Source organism: Peromyscus maniculatus, chromosome 5, assembly GCF_049852395.1.
Source record: "Peromyscus maniculatus bairdii isolate BWxNUB_F1_BW_parent chromosome 5, HU_Pman_BW_mat_3.1, whole genome shotgun sequence".
NCBI classification, from domain to species: domain Eukaryota; kingdom Metazoa; phylum Chordata; class Mammalia; order Rodentia; family Cricetidae; genus Peromyscus; species Peromyscus maniculatus.
The window spans coordinates 39,902,310-39,919,521 of NC_134856.1; the positions used below are offsets into that span (position 1 = coordinate 39,902,310).

Below are 17,212 nucleotides of genomic sequence, written 5' to 3' on the forward strand. Positions count from 1 at the left end.
TCTGCCTCCTGAGTGCTGGGATTAAAGGCGTGTGCCACTACTGCCCAGCAATATAGTGATGTGTGTGTTTGTTTGTTTGTTTGTTGAGACAGGGTTTTTCTGTGTAGCTTTGGAGCCTGTCCTGGAACTTGCTTTGTAGACCAGGCTGGCCTTGAACTCACAGAGATCCACCTGCCTCTGCCTCTAAAGTTCTGGGATTAAAGGTGTGCACCACCACCCCCTGGCGGTGATTCTTAAATAATACTTAAGAGTTGATGTAATGTGGAAAATGTAACACTAGAAAGTTTAAAAGATATAGTAAAATTGGAATTTTTTTTAAAATCTTTTTTCCCCTTAAGCATTTTTTATTATCTTGTAGGGAAGAAAAGGGGCTGGAGAGTGGCTTAGTGGTTAAGAGCATTGGCTGCTCTTGCAGAGAACCTGAGTTTAGTTCCCAACATCTACTTCATTGGCTCACATCCATATGTAACTCCAGTTCTAAGGGATCTGAGGCCCTCCTCCTGTCTCTGTGGGTATTGCATGCAAGTGGTACACATACAGACAAGTAGGCACATGAATAAATAAAAGTTAAAAAAAATTTAAAGCTATATAAACATTCTTTTCTCCTTTCCTTCCTCCTCCTCCTTTCCCTTCTCCTTCCCTTTTTGAGACAGTCTTAACTTACTATTTAGTCAAAATGATGACCTTATTTTAAAAAACCCATAATAAAGGCATTACATTTAAAACACACAAAATTATATATTTAAAATCAGCATATAAAGAAGCACTGTAATACCTGATAAATATCTTTCTCAATATATTTATAGGTACATGTATAGGACAGATAGTTTGTTAATTACAATTATTTACTTTGTATGTGTGCATGCAGGGGTCAGAGGACAACTTACTGGAGTCCTTTCTCTCCGTCCACTCTGTGGGTCCCTGGGACTAAGGTCCTCAGGCTTGGCAACAAGCACCTTTACCAGCTGAACCATTTCATACCGGCCATGTTTTTGTCATTTGAAAAAGGAAAAGGGGCTGGGCAGTGGTGGCACATGCCTTAATCCCAGCACTAGGGAGGCAGAAGCAGGTGGATCTATGTGAATTAGAGGCCCGTACAGTCTACAGAGCTAGTCCCAGGACAGCCAGGGCTATACAGAGAAACCCTGTCTGGAAAAACCAGAATAAGGAAAAAGAGGAGTTCCACTGATACTTTTCAGGATGGATAGGACCTCTTTCTTTTGGATTTTTTTCTTCTCGTGTTTTTGTTGTTGTTGTTTGTTTGTTTTAATTGAACCTAAAGCCTGAAGTCCTAGGCAAGAACTCTACGACTACCTAAGCCCTCCCCTTCATCTTACTAAGCGTGATCAGTGCAGGTAAGACAGAAAATTAGCTCTAGCCTCTGAGCACTTAGAGCAGTTGACAAACATCAGTGTGTGGTTATTTTGAGGGTGATCCCCCCCCTCCCCTGCACCCCAGCATTTCTCTGTGTAGCCCTGGCTGTCCGAGACTTGTTCTGTAGACCAGGCTAGCCTCAATCTCAGAGATCCACCTGCCTCTGCATCTGCCTGTGCCTCCCCAGTGCTGGAACTATTTTGAGGATGATCTTTAACTATGAGGGGGAAAAAATGAGCTGAAAGCTAGTGGTTTGGTTGTAAAGGTGTTTCTTTTCAAGTTGTCCAATTTGGTTCTGTGACAGCTGGGAAGGTATTAGCATAAGATAAAAATATCAATTTACGGGCATTAAACATTATGGATAGCTAATTAGCTATTAGGTGAAATTTAACACTTTTTTTTTTTTTCATTTTTTTGAGTGAAGGTTTCATGTAGCACAGGCAAGCCTTAAAATTGGTATGCAGCCCAGAATGACCTTGAACTTTTAATCCTCCTCTTCCCACTCATAAACCACCATGTTTGGTTTGTGAGGTGCTGAACATCAAACCAGGGGCTCTGTACGTGCTAGGAAAGCAGTGTGCCAGCCTGGCTGTCCTGAGCCCACATTCATTGCTCTTTTAATACAGTGGCCCTTAGGTTGGATGTGTGTCTGCTTTGCTTTGGTTTTAGCGTGTTTATAGTAATCATATTAGAGATGCTAATTCTGAGTAGATCGTTAAGGACTCTTCTAATCATTGTACTTTTCAAGGGTACTCATTAGAACGGCTTTGTTTCCCCCCAGTTGGTAAGCTAGTGGCTGGCATGGTGCATCAAGTGTTTCAAAGCATGCGGCTGCCATTGGCATTGATTGAAAACCTTAAGAATTTCTGCCAAGTTCTCGTGATCTAATCCTCTCCTGAAAGCACAAAGCTCATGTGTATTGAAATGCCTGAGTCAGCTGCTTAAGGGATATATTGGCTACACTCCTGCTCATTCTTCTAGGATGAAAAATCTCCTTGGTGACCCAAGGCAGCAAGCTTTTGCTCTCTCCACCCAAAAATGCATTTATAAAAACATACAGGAAAAATATGCCCACATATGCAAGTGTCTGTACATATCTAAATGGCAGTGTGAGAATTATGTTTCCAAGTATTATGCTTGATTTCAGCAGATATTGGTATGATGTTTTTTGTTTGTCTGTTTCTTGCTTTTTTTGTTTGTTTGTTTGTTTGTTTTCTGAGGCAGGGTTTCTCTGTGTAGCTTTGGAGCCTATCCTGGAATTTACTCTGTAGCCCAGGCTGGCCTTGAACTCACAGAGATCCACCTGCCTCTGCTTGTCTGTTTCATTTGTTCATTTGAGACAGGGTCTCACTTTGTATAGCCTTGGCTGACCTGAAACTCTCTAGATAGAACTAGCTGGCCATGAACTCACAGAGATCCTCCTGTCTCTGCCTCTCAAGTGCTGGGGTTAATTTAATAACATAAGACAATGGCTTCTACTGATGAGGATTAATTTTATTTAATTTCTCCAGCTTTCTAAGGAAGGCAAAAGAAAGGCACCTGCTGTTGATTGAATATTCACTGTGTGCCTGGAGCTTGCACTTGTTCAGAAACACTCTTGTATTTAGGGGAGAACCTTAGAAGTAGCAGGTAAAACTATAGAGCTTTGAAGCAGTGAGAACTGAACCAGGCAAGTCCCTTCCCAAAGGTGTCTCCATTGTGTTGTAGAAGTGTTGGGTGTTCATAAAACACCATCATCGGGTGGTATGGAGGGGGGCGGGGGATAATGACCGACTGACTGCTGTCAACATTGCTGAATAAAAATACAAGTAGTAAATAGTAAGCATAGTATACTACCATTGTGTGAAATTGGCGGATAGACAGACATATAAATGTGTCTGCTCTTATATTGCACTTAGCATATGTAGCACCTCTACATACATGCTCACACAATAGTTACCTTTAGAGATGGAAATCTATCATTATTATGAAATCTAGTACTTCTGGGTTTTGTTTTATGTGAATGTGTATCAATTATACCTCATTCAAAAACCTAAAACCTGAAGCTTTTCGAACACAGCCATGACATAAGTGGAAAGTTCCATACCTGACCTAATACGGCAGTGCAAATGAAGATGCTCTTGCCTAAGTTGCCTTCAAGCATATGTATACTATTTATGAAAATGGACTTCTTGTTCATCCTCCCATGTATATATGAATATTTTTATCTCCGTGTATATACAAATACATCAAGGCTTCTGTAAGGCTTCTGCTGGCAAGCATATCAGATAAGGGGTACTCAACCTATATTATGTGTTCAAAGAGGATTTAATGGTGATGGACTATTGTGAAAGGCGAGGGGTCTCCTTTGTGCTTGTATATACTTTGACACTTTTTTTTTTAGCACAGTAATAATGTTTATGTAGCTTCCTCTACCCCATCCAGGTGAAGCGTTCCTTTAGGGCAGGGACCAAGCCAAATAAGCCTTGTATCAATTGAGCTGAAGTACTTGCCTTAGTATAGGGAAGAAAGAGATATTTTTCTGCCATTTGAAAGGTTCTCTTGCACAAGAGATTAAGATTGTCGTGTGTATTTCGGTGGGTAGAAGCATTAAGGTGAGCCCTCAGTGCGAGCTCAGGAGATGTGGAGTAAGCTCAAGGACATGGATAGCCCTGGGTTCTGCTCTGCACTTCACTCTAGATGGTGCATGTATACAGATGTTCCGGTTTTCATTTGATCAGAAACAAGAAAATACTAACCTTTTGTTTTTGTTGATTTTTTCATAGTCAAGTTCATCCGAGAAGTAACACCGTATATCAAGAAGCCATCTTTAGTATCAGATCTGCCATGGGAAGGTGCTGCTCCCCAGTCACCAAACTTTAGTGGCAGTGAAGACTCTGGTTCTCCAAAGCATCAGAATAGCACCAAGGACAGGAAGGTCATCCCTCTCAAAATGTGCTTTGCTGCTAGAAACCTAAGCATGCCAGATCTGGAGAACAGGTGAGCCGTGACTGTCGAGAGCATCACACTCAGCATTACCAACTCAAGGACATACCACAGTATCAGTGACTCCTGTCGAGTAGATTATTTTCTTGTCAGGTATAGTAGCACATACCTTAAATTCCAGCACTAGGGAGGAAGAAGCAGACAGATCTTTGAATTCAAGACCCAACTGGTCTACATAGTGAGTTTCAGACCAGCCAAGAATGACCTCCTTTAACATGTAAGGCTTTAACTTCATTAAAACCTTGGGGCCGGGCATGGTAGTACACGCCTTTAATCCCAGCACTCTGGGAGGCAGAAGCAGGCGGATCTCTGTGAGTTCAAGGCCAGCCTGGGCTACAGAGAGTTCCAAGACAGGCACCAAAACTACACAGAGAAACCCTGTCTCAAAAAAGCAAAAAGAGAAAAGAAAACAAACAAAACTTGTGCTTGGAGTGTTTTATGTAGTATCTCAAGAAACTATAGCTTATTTTAAAGTCTATAAATTTTTTTATTCATGTGTATGTTTATGTGAATGTATGCTATGTGTATGGGTGCCTGAAGAGGTCAAAACTGGAGTTACAGGCAGCAGTAAGCTGCCTAGTGTGGGTGCTGAGAGCCAAACTCAGGTCCTTTGCAAGAACACAAGGTGCTCTTAACTTTGAGACATGTCTTCATCCCAAGAAACTGTAGCATAAAATGCCACAGCTAAACAGTGTGGTAGCTCTCACCTAAAATCCTAGTGCTTGGGAAGCTGAGGAAGGAGGATCACTGAATTTAAGGCCAAGTTGGGCTACACAGTGAGTTCCAGATTAGTGTAGGTTATAAAATAACTGAGTAAACCAGTTTCAGAAAAGTCACAAAGGAGCAAAAAGCCTTCTATTCATCTATTGGTCAGACACAGACACAGACACACACACACACACACACACACACACACACACACACACACACAAAAAAAAAAAAAAACACTCAGGCCAAGGAGGGCAGAAATGCTAAGCCCTTCCATTATAAATCACTTCTAGAATAGGTGCCTATGGCATTGCTGATGCAGCTAGAAGAGTGAAACATATACAATTTCTGGAGAACAGGGGTTTCGGGGATAGGGAAAGAAGGAAGGATGAAGGTGCTTATGATTTGACTGTATAGCTCAGAGTTCTGCTACCTTTATCATCTACTAAGACATCTGTTAGAATCCATCACCTTAACTTTACTTAAAACTCAATCATAAGCTGAAAATATTTTTAAAGATTTATTTTATGTGTGTTATGTCTGTGCACCGCATAAATACTTGCTGCCCATAGAAGTCAGAAGAGGGCATCAGATTCCCCTGGAACTGGAGTTACAGACATTTGTAAGCCACCATGTAGGTCATGGGAATTGAGCCTGGGTCGTTGGTTGGTTTGTTTGGTTTGTTTGTTTGTTTGTTTGTTTGTTTTTTGAGACAGGGTTTCTCAGTGTAGTCCTGGAACTCATTCTTTGGAATAGGCTGGCCTCAAGCTCAGAGATCCACCTGTCTCTGACTCTCGAGTCCTGGGATTAAAGGCGTGTACCACCACTGCCAGGCATGAACCTGGGTCTTCTGCAAAAGCAACAAGTGCTCTTAACCACTGAGCCATCTCTCTCTGTCTAGCCCCATATGCTGGGAACATTTGATAACTGTCAGGTTTGAAAGAGCTCCTCAGAACAAGTGTAGAGAGCAATGTGGAACTGCTAGAGTCAGCCGACTATCTGTGTGTGTGTGTGTGTGTGTGTGTGTGTGTGTGTGTGTGTGCGCGTGCGCGCGCGCGCGCGCGCAGCTCAGGAAAGAGGACAGGGATCATGAGAGAGAGAAAGTGATCCTAAGGGAGACATGATGGATCACATATAAAAGGAAAGCAGAAAGGTAACCAGCAGGGGGGAGGGAAAGGGGGAATGGAGGAGGGAGTGATTGAGAACAAAGTATGAAGCTACAAAGATGCTATGGTGACCCCCAGTACTTTCAGTTTAGCAAAAGTCAAAACACTGCAGAATATTTGGGGCGGGGGCATGTATCACACCCTTCATTCCAGTCAGCTGACCCTCACACTTGGCCATGATGTACTGCACAAGGCTGGATCTCTGGTGGCTGAGGCTAGTGTAAAGATTCTCAGTCTCACTGCTAAACAGGAATTTGTTCCTACCCGAAATACCACATTTGAAAATGACTGTCTTTCTGTAAGATGCCAATGAAAAGAGACTGAAGGTTATTCTGGAGGGGTGATGCTTTAACTTGCATTGCAGTGTTCTCTAGAGAAAAGCAAGCAGCAGAGGAGCTGGCGGGGATCACACGTAACTTTGCTTATTTCCAGGACTGAACATCTGTCCTGTGTGTCTTGGCAGAAAAAAAAAAAAAATTACAGACTCATCACCTAAGCAAACTTCAGTTGTAAGACTAAAAGACAGAGCTAAGCACCTGGGCTGTGGCATTTAGGCCAAGCTATTTGTTTTCTATGTGCCTCAGTTTCCTCTTGAACAAAATAAAAGTTCTATGAGGATTAAATAAGAAAATAGTCATAAAATTGGCATAGTAAATTCTTAAAAGTGTGTGGGTGCTGTCAATTTCCCTTGGCTAAAATTGTTTATATAATTTCTCTGTCATGTTTTCTGTCTATAAAATGAAAATACAGCCTGTTCAGCTCCATCTTTTAGAGCCCCTTCAGGAAAGCTGGGAAGATGGCTCTGTGGGTAGTTTTTGTACGAGCATGAAGACCCAGCACCCTTGTAAAAAGCCAGATTTGGTGGCGTGCACCTGGAATCCCAGTGCTTAGAGACAGGAAGATCGTAGGGTTTGCTGGCCAGCCTAGCCAGTCAGTGAGCTCCAGGATCAGTGAGAACAAGATAGAGAGTGCCAGAGGAAGACGACCAAATTGACCTGGCCTCCATACACATACACAGCATGCACACATGCATACACCATACACACACACACACACACACACACACACACACACAGTAAGGGGAAAGGAGATAAGATCTATAAAATCACTGGGAGCTCTTTATCCTTAAGATTATCTAAGTCCCGCCAAGACACACGTCAATTTATTTATGTTTTAAAAATTATTTTATGGATGCTTTACCTACATGTGTGCCTGTGCCCCACATGCATGCCTGGTACCCCACAGAGGCCAAGAGGTCAATGTACCCTCTGGGATTAGAGTTATAGATGGTTGAGCCACCATGTGAGTGCCTGGAACCAAATCCAGGTCCTCTGGAAAAGCAGTCAGTGCTCTAAACCGATGAGCCATCTCTCTAGTCCTATCTGTGCCTTCTTGATGGTCACTTGAGCAATTTTCAGTTTGGAGTTGGTTGTCATGACTATTTTGCACATCATTTTTGGTCATGCATTTTCATTTTACTTGGGTGAACTTGGTGGAGTGGAGTTGCTGTGTCAAATGGTAGGTGTGTCGGGGAATGGTGGTGCATGCCTTTAATTCTAACACTAATCTGGAACTCTTAAAGCAGTGGCAGATGCCTTTCTGTGAGTTCCAGACCAGCCAAGGCTATATAGCAAGACCTTCTCTCAAAAAACAAACAAAACAAGCTGGGTGGTGGTGGCGAATGCCTTTAATCCCGGTACTCAGGAGGCAGCGGCAGGCGAATCTCAGTGAGTTCGAGGCCAGCCTGGTCTACAAAGAGAGTTCCAGGACAGCCAGGACTGTTACACAGAGAAACCCTGTCTTGAAAAACAAACAAAAAAATCAAAGAAACAAATTGTAGGTGTGTGTTTTATCTTCAAAGGAACTTCCGGGGCTAGAGAAATGGCTCCTCGGTTAGGCTCCTCTTCCAGTGGACCATGCTTTCCAGCAGCACATGGCTTCAGGTGTCTGGAACTCCAGTCCCGAGAGATCAGACTCCTTCTGACCTCCATGGGCAGCAGGCACACACATGGTCCACATACATATATGGAGGCAAAACACTCAACACATTAAATAACTAAAGTAAATCTAAGAAGAAAAGAAGAAATTTCCAGGCATTCTTCCAAAGTGACTGCCATTTTATGCTAACACCAACAGCAGCCAACCGTGAGAGTTTCCTTTGCTCCATGTTCTTGCCAGAGTTGTCTGTATTGACTGTTCTGATGGGCATGTGCTGGAGTCTTGTTAGGGTTCAGCTCTCTTTTTTGGGGAGGCAGTGGAAGAGGATCTCAAGACAGGGTTTCTCTGTGTTGTTTTGGTGCCTATCCTGGATATTGCTCTGTAGACCAGGCTAGCCTCAAAGTCACAGAGATCCACCTGGCTCTGCCTCCCAATCATCTTTCATTTTTATGTAAAGGTTTCATTAAAGCCAAAAGGGAAACAGCCTTTTTGTTGTTGTTGTTTTTCGAGACAGGGTTTCTCTGTGTAGCTTTGCACCTTTCCTGGAACTCACTTGGTAGCCCAGGCTGGCCTCGAACTCACTGAGATCTGCCTGACTCTGCCTCCTGAGTACTGGGATTAAAGCATGTGCCACCCCTGCCTGGCGAAACAGCTTATTTTTATTATCATTATTTTACTACTTTGATTTGGTTCTGTATTTATAAAGCTGGTGGGGGTTCTGTCAGAATAAGTGAGTAAATGAAGGTTACTGCCTTTGCCTCGCTAGATGCTTCTGTTAATTGTGTGTTGTGTTATGAAACTTGAAAACTAATTAATTAGTGATGAAATCCAGTGAGAGAACATGAGCCTATTCCTTAGCAAACAGCACAGTGTCCTGTAGGAATGTAGCAATTTTAAATCTGTCTTTTGCATTGGCTCATAGTTTTTCATCTTCATTCTATTTTTTAGTAAAAGATTTGTGACATAAAATCCCATGATTATTACTAAATTTAACTCATAAGGTATGTCAAAGACATAACCAAGCAGATAATATAGGCTGAGCTTACAATCCCATGCTTCTGTCTACCTAAGTATTGATTTGACTTGTCTGTTCAAACTGTGATTAAATTTCCCAGGAAATCCTCAGTGCTCTGACTACAATCCAAAACCTTTAACCTTGTAGCTGCCTCCTCTCTCCTATGGGCTCAATTACTGGCAGACTGCCTCCATGTTTGCTATTGGCAGGGTTTTCATTTTAATTTTTCCTTTAAAATAGCTCATTTTAAGCATTACTATGTTTCTGTGTCAGTTTTGAGAACTGCTCCAAGACAGACTCTTTTGGATCCTAGACTCAGTTCTGCTTGGGAGTTTACTGTTTTCTTCATTGACTTTTCCATAGCCTCTTTCCAAGAAGCTACAGTCTTCATAAATGCTGATGACCCCACCTACAAAACCACTCCCTGCCCATTTCATCCTTTGAGCTCTCATGTCCTGATTAGTATCCACTCCTGACTAGTCAGGCTTAGTTTTATTTTATAGCAGATTTATTTTCATTCTTCCAAGTTACTTATAATTAGGGTCTAATACCAGGATTTTTAAAAGCTATTCGGTGTTAATAGGATACTCAGTGGCCAATGACTGCCATGACCTATCTGAGAAACTGTCTGAGGACTGTATACAGTGTAAAGTTTTTTTTATTTCCTCCCCAGAAAGTAATTGTTTTGTACCTAAAGAAGGATGAACTGATTTCTATCTTTAGTGCTAAGTAGGTCAGTAGGAGGAGTGAAGGAAATTTCTTGTCTGGTTCTTGCCAGTAAATTTGAGCATGTGTTTAAAGAATGTTATGCTGGCCTCAGTAACACAGCAAGGAGGGTAGAAATAAATGAGCCCTTCTAGAAAATGGTCAGCCTAAAGACATGCAGTCTGAACTACGAATTGCTTCTCCCAGCCAGTTTGGTGGGAATGAGAATGGCTGACTCTTTTGCTGGGATGAAGTCATGGCAGTCATTGGCCACTGAGTATGGAGAATTCTGTTTGTTTGCTTGAGACAGTTTCACAGTGTATCTTAGGCTGTCTTAGAGTTTACTCTATAGCCTAGGCTGGCCTCAAATTTCTTGCAATTTTGCCTTAGCTGCCAGAGCACAGGAGCCATGATGCTCAGCTAGGTGCATTTTTGTTTGGGGGTGGATTTTGTTTGGCCTTTTTGGTTTTGGTTTTGTCTTTGCAGTGGTGGGAATTGAACTTTGAGGTCAAACACTCAACTGAGGCACATTCCCAGTTCCTGTTTTTATCTTTTGAGATATAACTTACTAAGTAGCCCAGGCTGGTGTGGAACTCACAGTCCTGTGGCATCTCTTTGTAGTGCGTGCTTTAGTCTCACTTTCAGAAATAAGCTTGCCACCAATTCCCTACCCATTTTGGGATATGTGGTAGAGTGGCTGGGATTTGGCTCTTCCATTCGTTTTAGTTAGGGTTTCTATTGCTGTGATGAAAAACTATGACCAAAAGCAACTTGGGGAGGAAAGAATTGATGTTATCTTAGATCTCTCTGGTCATATTCCATCACTGAGATGAGTTAGGACAGTTCAAGGCATGAACTGAAGCAGATGCCGTAGAGGGATGCAGCTTGCTGGGGTTTTGTTTGTTTGTTTGTTTTTAGTTTTTCAAGACAGGGCTTCTCTATAGCCCTGGCTGTCCTGGAACTCGATTTGTTGACCAGACTGGCCTAGAACTCACAGAGATCCGCCCTCCTCTGACTCTCAAGTGCTGGGACTAAAGTTAAAGGCATCCACTGCCCGGCAGAAGTGTCTTTTAAGGCACAGTCTTCATAATAGCCAGGACTAACTGTCCTTTATGACATCTTCTGTGACCTGTAATTAATTGTGTTTTATCTACTGTTCATTTTCTGCCCTCCCTGTTAGATTGTAGGCTCAATTAGGGTAGAGACTGGATTTCCCCCCCCTTTGGTCTGTGTTTCTGCACTACTAACACAATATCTGTCATTTAGTAGGGCTCAAGTAATATATTTATCTAAGGAAGGATAGAGCGGGGCCTAGAGAGGTGGCTCAGTGTTTGAGAGTGATTGCTGTTCTCGCAGAGGACACAAGTTCAGTTCCCAGCACACCTGTGACTCCAGTTCCAGGGCATCTGATGACCTCTTCTGGCATCTGTGGCATCTGTAGCACCTCCACACACCATGAATACAAGTAAATCTTAGAAGAAAGTACAGACAAAGCAGAATTTGAGAATAAACATTTGCCATGTAAAATAACCACTTTAAATTAAGTATTTGGAGCTGGCAGCATAGTGGTCCAGACCTGCCATCCCAACACCTAGGAGGATTGTCATGAATTTGAGGCCAACCAGGGCTGCATAGTGAGAACTTCTCTCAAAATAATAAAAAGTAGGGCCAGCAAGATGGCTCAGTAGTAGAGCTGCCTGTCACCAAGTCTGACGATCTCCCTTTGATTCCTGGGACTCACAGGGTAGAAGAAGAAGGATTCCCGCAAGTTATCCTCTGACCTCCACCCTCAACACTGTGGCACACTCATGTGCACATGCATATGTATGCATGCACAAATTAATTGAACAACAACCCCCCCTGAAATTTTTTAATGCAAGATGAAAAAGTAAAAACAAAAATAAAAGTAGACTAGTAAGATGACTGAGCTTGTAAAAGTACTTGCTGCATGTAAACCTAATGACCTGAGTTTGACCTTGATTTCACTGTAGAACGAAAGGGTAGGGCGGGGATACCTAATTAATGTCTGACTGTTAGCTGTGGAGGCCAGCCTTGGAACTGCTGATCTAAAGTTAGCTTTAGCCACGTGGAGTAGCAGCAGCAGCAGCAGCACATGTCTTTAATCCCAGGACTCGGGAAGCAGAAGCAGGTATATCTCTGTGAGTTTGGGGCCAGCTGAGTCTATACAGCAAGTTTCAGACCAGCCAGGACTACCCAGTGAGACTCAGTCTCAAATAAGTAAATAAAATTCCAAATTTTCATAAGGAATGATATTCACAAAGAAAAGTAATATCCTGATAATATCCCTTTATTTCAAACAATATGCATTTCAGTTCATTGTTAGGCTTTTTATGGCTCGTACCAGAATTACCTAATTAAAAAAATTATAGATGTGTTTTTGTGTGTGTCTGTTCACATAAGTATAGGTGACCACAGTGGCCAGAGACATTGGCTCTCCTGGAGCTGAAGTTATAGGCAATTTATATATTAAATATAATAATATAACCCCCTAATTTAGGTGCTGAGATTCAAACCTGAGTCCACTGGAAGAACAGCAAGTGCTCTTAACCACTGAGCCATCTCTCCAGCTCCTAATTATTTTTAAAATATTTTTTTTAATTTTTAAGATATAAAATTCTTTTAGCTTTGTGTGGTAAAATTCACCTGTAATCCCAGCACTTGAGAGCTGAAGGCCAGAGGGGTGGGCATTCATGGTCATCCTCGGTCATCCTCGGATACATAGCAAGTATGTAGAGTATGTGGGATACACACAGCTCTGTCTTTTATATCCATAATATACGTGTGTGTGTGTGTGTGTGTGTGTGTGTGTGTGTGTGTGTGTGTGTGCTCGTGGCGGGGTGGGGGGGTTAGTGTTCCTGCCTGCAGTGTCCCGCAGGCACTAGTTCTGTTTCTTTGACATAGAAATTAAGGCAAAGTGAAGTGTCCCATTATTGACCATCCCATAGGCACAGCACAAGTCCACCCATTAGTCCCGATTATTATCCAAACATTTGTGGTTTTCTCGGGAATTGGACTCTGAGGAATTCAAGTGTCTCTACTTGAAAATCACAATATTAGACTAGATTTGCAGTTAGTATGTTAACTCTGGTGGTGTGATGACTTGGAACCTAGCTCATTTTTCTCTTTTCTTTCTCCATACAGATTGATAGAGCTCCATTCTCCTGATAGCAGGAACACCTTGATCCTACGCTGCAAAGATACGGCCACAGCACACTCCTGGTTCGTAGCTATCCACACCAACATAATGGCTCTCCTCCCACAGGTACTGGCTGAACTCAATGCCATGCTTGGTGCAACCAGTACAGCGGGAGGCAGCAAGGAAGTCAAGCACATTGCCTGGTTGGCAGAACAGGTAGGTGGGACAGGTTTTACTCATCGCCACTCAGAGTTAGTGACATATATCTAGACGATTTATAGCTATACCTATTTACATAATTTCTCTCTCTCTCACTCTGTTTCTCCTTCTCTCTTCCTCTCTCCCTGTCCCTACCCCGTGTGTGTGTGTGTGTGTGTGTGTGTGTGTGTGTGTGTGTGTGTGTGTGTGTGAGTGTAGACCATGTAGTTCAGGCTGGCCTTGAACTCACAGAGAACCACCTGCCTCTGCTTCTACAGTGCTGGATTAAAGGCGTGTGCCACCATGCCTGCCTGCAGATACATCTATAGATTATGTATCACTCAGTTCCTGGATGGCTGCATTGCAACTCTTGTGTTTGTCTTTTGTTCCTCCTCCCTCCCTTCTTTCTACACTTTAGCTACTGATTTCTAATCATCACCTGCAGCAGCAGAATTAACCTTTGTGGTATCATCAAAGATGTTCCTGTTACCATCTCTCTAAACAACATGGGGTGCCTTTTGTGATTTAGGACTAGAGTCAAGAGCCCGGAGAGATGTCTCAGTGGTTAAGTGTTTTCTGTGCGATCAAGAAGACCAGAGTTCAGACACCAGCACCTTCATAACAAGCTGTGCTGCACAATTGCCTATAACTCCTGTTCTAAGGAATCCAACACTTTCCTATCCTCCATGCTCCACCTACACACACATAAAACACAAACACACGAATACAATCTTTAAATGGGTGTCTGGGTCAGTGAACTGTGTGTATTAATAGCACATAGCAACATGCTTTGACTCTGCTGAAATAGCAAGCAAGAAGTCTCGGACATCATGAGAATAAATGGACTGTGTTTTACTAAAACTTTAGAAAAGCAGGTTGAAGAGTGGATTTGACTCCGAGGTCCTAGTTTCTCCACTCTTTGTAGACTATTGGCAGTGTTCTCACGGGCAACAGTCTCTGGTGTATGTCCCTGACTTAGAACTTACAATATACAAAATACAGGGTTGGAGATAAAACTCCATTGTAAAACACTTGTCTGATTCATACAAGGTCCTAGGCCTAATCTCCAATACCAGAGGAAGAAAATATATAAACTATTTTACAAGCCATCAAACAAGATTCAATTTAGTCCATAACTGAAAAGTGAAAAGAAAAGAGCCACGAAAGCCTAAGTGGATGCCAAATGAGGGGGAAGGGAGAACTCAAGATCACAAGTCTTAGATCCCGGGTTCAGCACACAGGGGAAAGGGTCATGTACTATCCAGTTACATCCCTCACTGTCGGTCACACAGAAACCCTGTCTCGGTGGGGAAAGAAAAAAGACAAAATTCTTGCCCTTATTACTGTACTGTTCCTATCACCCTAATTCATGTCCTTTTCCCCAGTAAATCTTTAGATATTTTCTTTATGCAAATGAAAGAAAAATATGAGTATATATTCTTTTCCTCTTAAAAAAAATGTGTGTGTATGTGTGTCTTTGTGAGTGTGGGCCTGCACGTACCACAGAGAACATGTGGAGGTCAAAGGATAAAGGACAACTTTGTGGAGTCAGGCTTGGTTTTTTTGTTGTTGGTGGTTGGTTGGTTTTTTGTTTTGTTTTCTTTTGTCTGTCTGTTTGTTTGTTTGTTTGTTTGTTTTGAGACAGAGTTTCTCTGTGTAACAACCCTGGCTGTCTTAGAACTCTCTTTGTAGACCAGGCTGGCCTTGAACTCACAGAGATCCACCTGCCTCTGCCTCCTGAGTGCTAGGATCAAAGGCGTGCGCCACCGCTGCCCAGCCTGTGAAGTCAGGTTGGTCCTCCCACTTTTGGTGGGCTCTAGGGATCAAGCTCAGGTCACCAGGCTTGCTCATAGAGTACTTTACCCACTGAGCTACTTGTTGGCCCCCTTTTCTCATATATAGAACTTACATCTTTCTTTTTCTTTTTCTTTAAACAGTCTGTCTGGAGAGCTTCCCATACAATACATAGAGAGCTACCCTATTCTGTAAAACATTCCGTTCTGTAGCTAATAAGAGTGTCCCCAGCTTTGTTGTCCTGATATTTTATCATTACAAACAATACTGTAGTAGATTCTTGTGTTTATCTTGTCATACATGTATTATCTAAACTCTCTGGTCTTTGCTCACATGGATCAGATAACAAGGGAGCCTATATTATCTGAATATATTTGGGCCCTAAGATTATATCTGGGAGCAGGGTATAATGTCACACACACACCTTTAATTCTAGCAGAGGCAGGAGGGCCTTTGAGTTCCAGGACAGGTAGGGTTACACAGAGAAACTTTGTCCCAAATAAATAAAAAAAATACATACATACATATATACATGTACATACATACTTTGTCAGCCAGGGTCCATGCAGTGGCTGTGGATTCAGTGTTTGCTGCCCAAGCCTGATGACCTGGGTTTAATCCTCAGAGCCTCATAAATGTTGGAGATAGCCAGCTCCACAAAACTGTCCTCTGACCTCCATATACACAAGCAATGTTTTTTCAAAACCTTTATTTGATGACTTTGTCAAAATGCATTGCCGTGAATGAAGTGTTTTGAGACAGGAGAGGTGGAAGGCAGAAGGGGCGTGGACAGAAGGTCACCTGTCTGCTTCATTAGCCCTCTGTCAGATAGAATTGTTTCTTTAAACATTTGGAGAGGCTGGAGAGATGGCTCAACAGTTAAGAGCTCTTGATGCTCTTGCAGAAGACGGGTTTGATTCCCAGCGCCCACATGGCAGCTTACAGTGACCTGTAACTTGCCTTCCGGAGATCTGATGCCATGGGCATGCAAATGCATATGCATAACGAAGGCAGAGCACTCATACACATAAGAGAAATCAAAAAGAAAAATTACGTTTATATCAGTTCTGATGTTTGGATCATGAGAGTTTAGAGATTAGAGAATTTCTCTCTCTGAAGAATAATCTCCAGAAAATGACTAGTTATAAGAAATGTTAGTTACCCACCTGTAGATCTCAAATGTTTCCAAGATTTACTGACTTAAAATAACAGACATTGACTTCATATAGTTTCACGGGTTCAGGGCCTTAGCTGGGTAATTCTAACTAAGACTATCTCATGAAGATAAAGTCAAGCTATCAGCTAGCATGGCATTCATCTGTCGGCTTAGAGACAGAGATTGATTGATAGGATCATGGGGTTTTAGAAATATTAATATTTTTTAGTAATATTTAGTGTTGCTTGTTTATTGGAAAATAAATTTAGAAAAAGCTGATGTTTGGCCAGGTGTATATTGTGGATGTAGAAATACAAGCAAACAGAAACCCTCATTAGTATCCCCTTTTTTTCTCTAGCTAGAAATTTAGTTATAAACCCTCAAGGCTGTTTGTGCTGATACCACAACTGAAAACACATACTGTGTACACAGGCAGCATTTTTACTTTACTAAAAACAAACAATATCCTTAAACATTAAGGCAAATAAGCAAACAGAAGAGAGAAAAAGATTCTTTGAAAACCAAGGACTTGAGTCTGGTACACAACTTTAATGTCAACACTTAGGAAGCAAAGGCATGTGGTGGATCTCTGTGAGATCAAGGCCAGCCTAGTCTACATTGTGAATTCCAGGATAGCCAAAGCTATATAAGACCCTGTCTCAAATCAGTAAGTAAATATTAAGAGCTTGGGCTAGTGAGATGGCTTGGTGGATAAAAGTGCATGGAACCTGCAATGGAAGCATCCACACTGGCCCTATGGCATGCTCATACGCAACATATATACTCACACACTAATATTAATAACAGTTTTTAAAACTACAGACTTGAAGTTGGGTGTGATTGTTCATGTCTATAATCTCAGCACTCAGGAGGTAGAAGTAAGAGGATTGGGATTTTGTGGACAATCTCTAATACAGAGTGAGTTCTAGGCCAGGCTGGGCTACGTTAGGTCCTGTCTCAAAAACCTAAGTGCTCAGAGCTGTCGATGTAGCTCAGTTGGTAAATTGTTTGCTTAG

General features: G+C 42.1%; 1 protein-coding gene across 2 annotated transcripts in view; it reads left to right on the forward strand.

Moving 5' to 3' along the window:
- The window catches only part of Sntb2 (syntrophin beta 2), an 83,929-nt gene that overhangs the window by 38,238 nt on the left and 28,479 nt on the right, over window positions 1–17,212 (forward strand). For both annotated transcript variants that reach the window (XM_076572119.1, XM_076572120.1), the window contains exons 2-3: window positions 4,140–4,353; window positions 13,054–13,264. In XM_076572119.1, coding sequence (XP_076428234.1) covers window positions 4,140–4,353; window positions 13,054–13,264 — 425 coding nt within the window. The remainder of the gene's footprint in view (window positions 1–4,139; window positions 4,354–13,053; window positions 13,265–17,212) is intronic.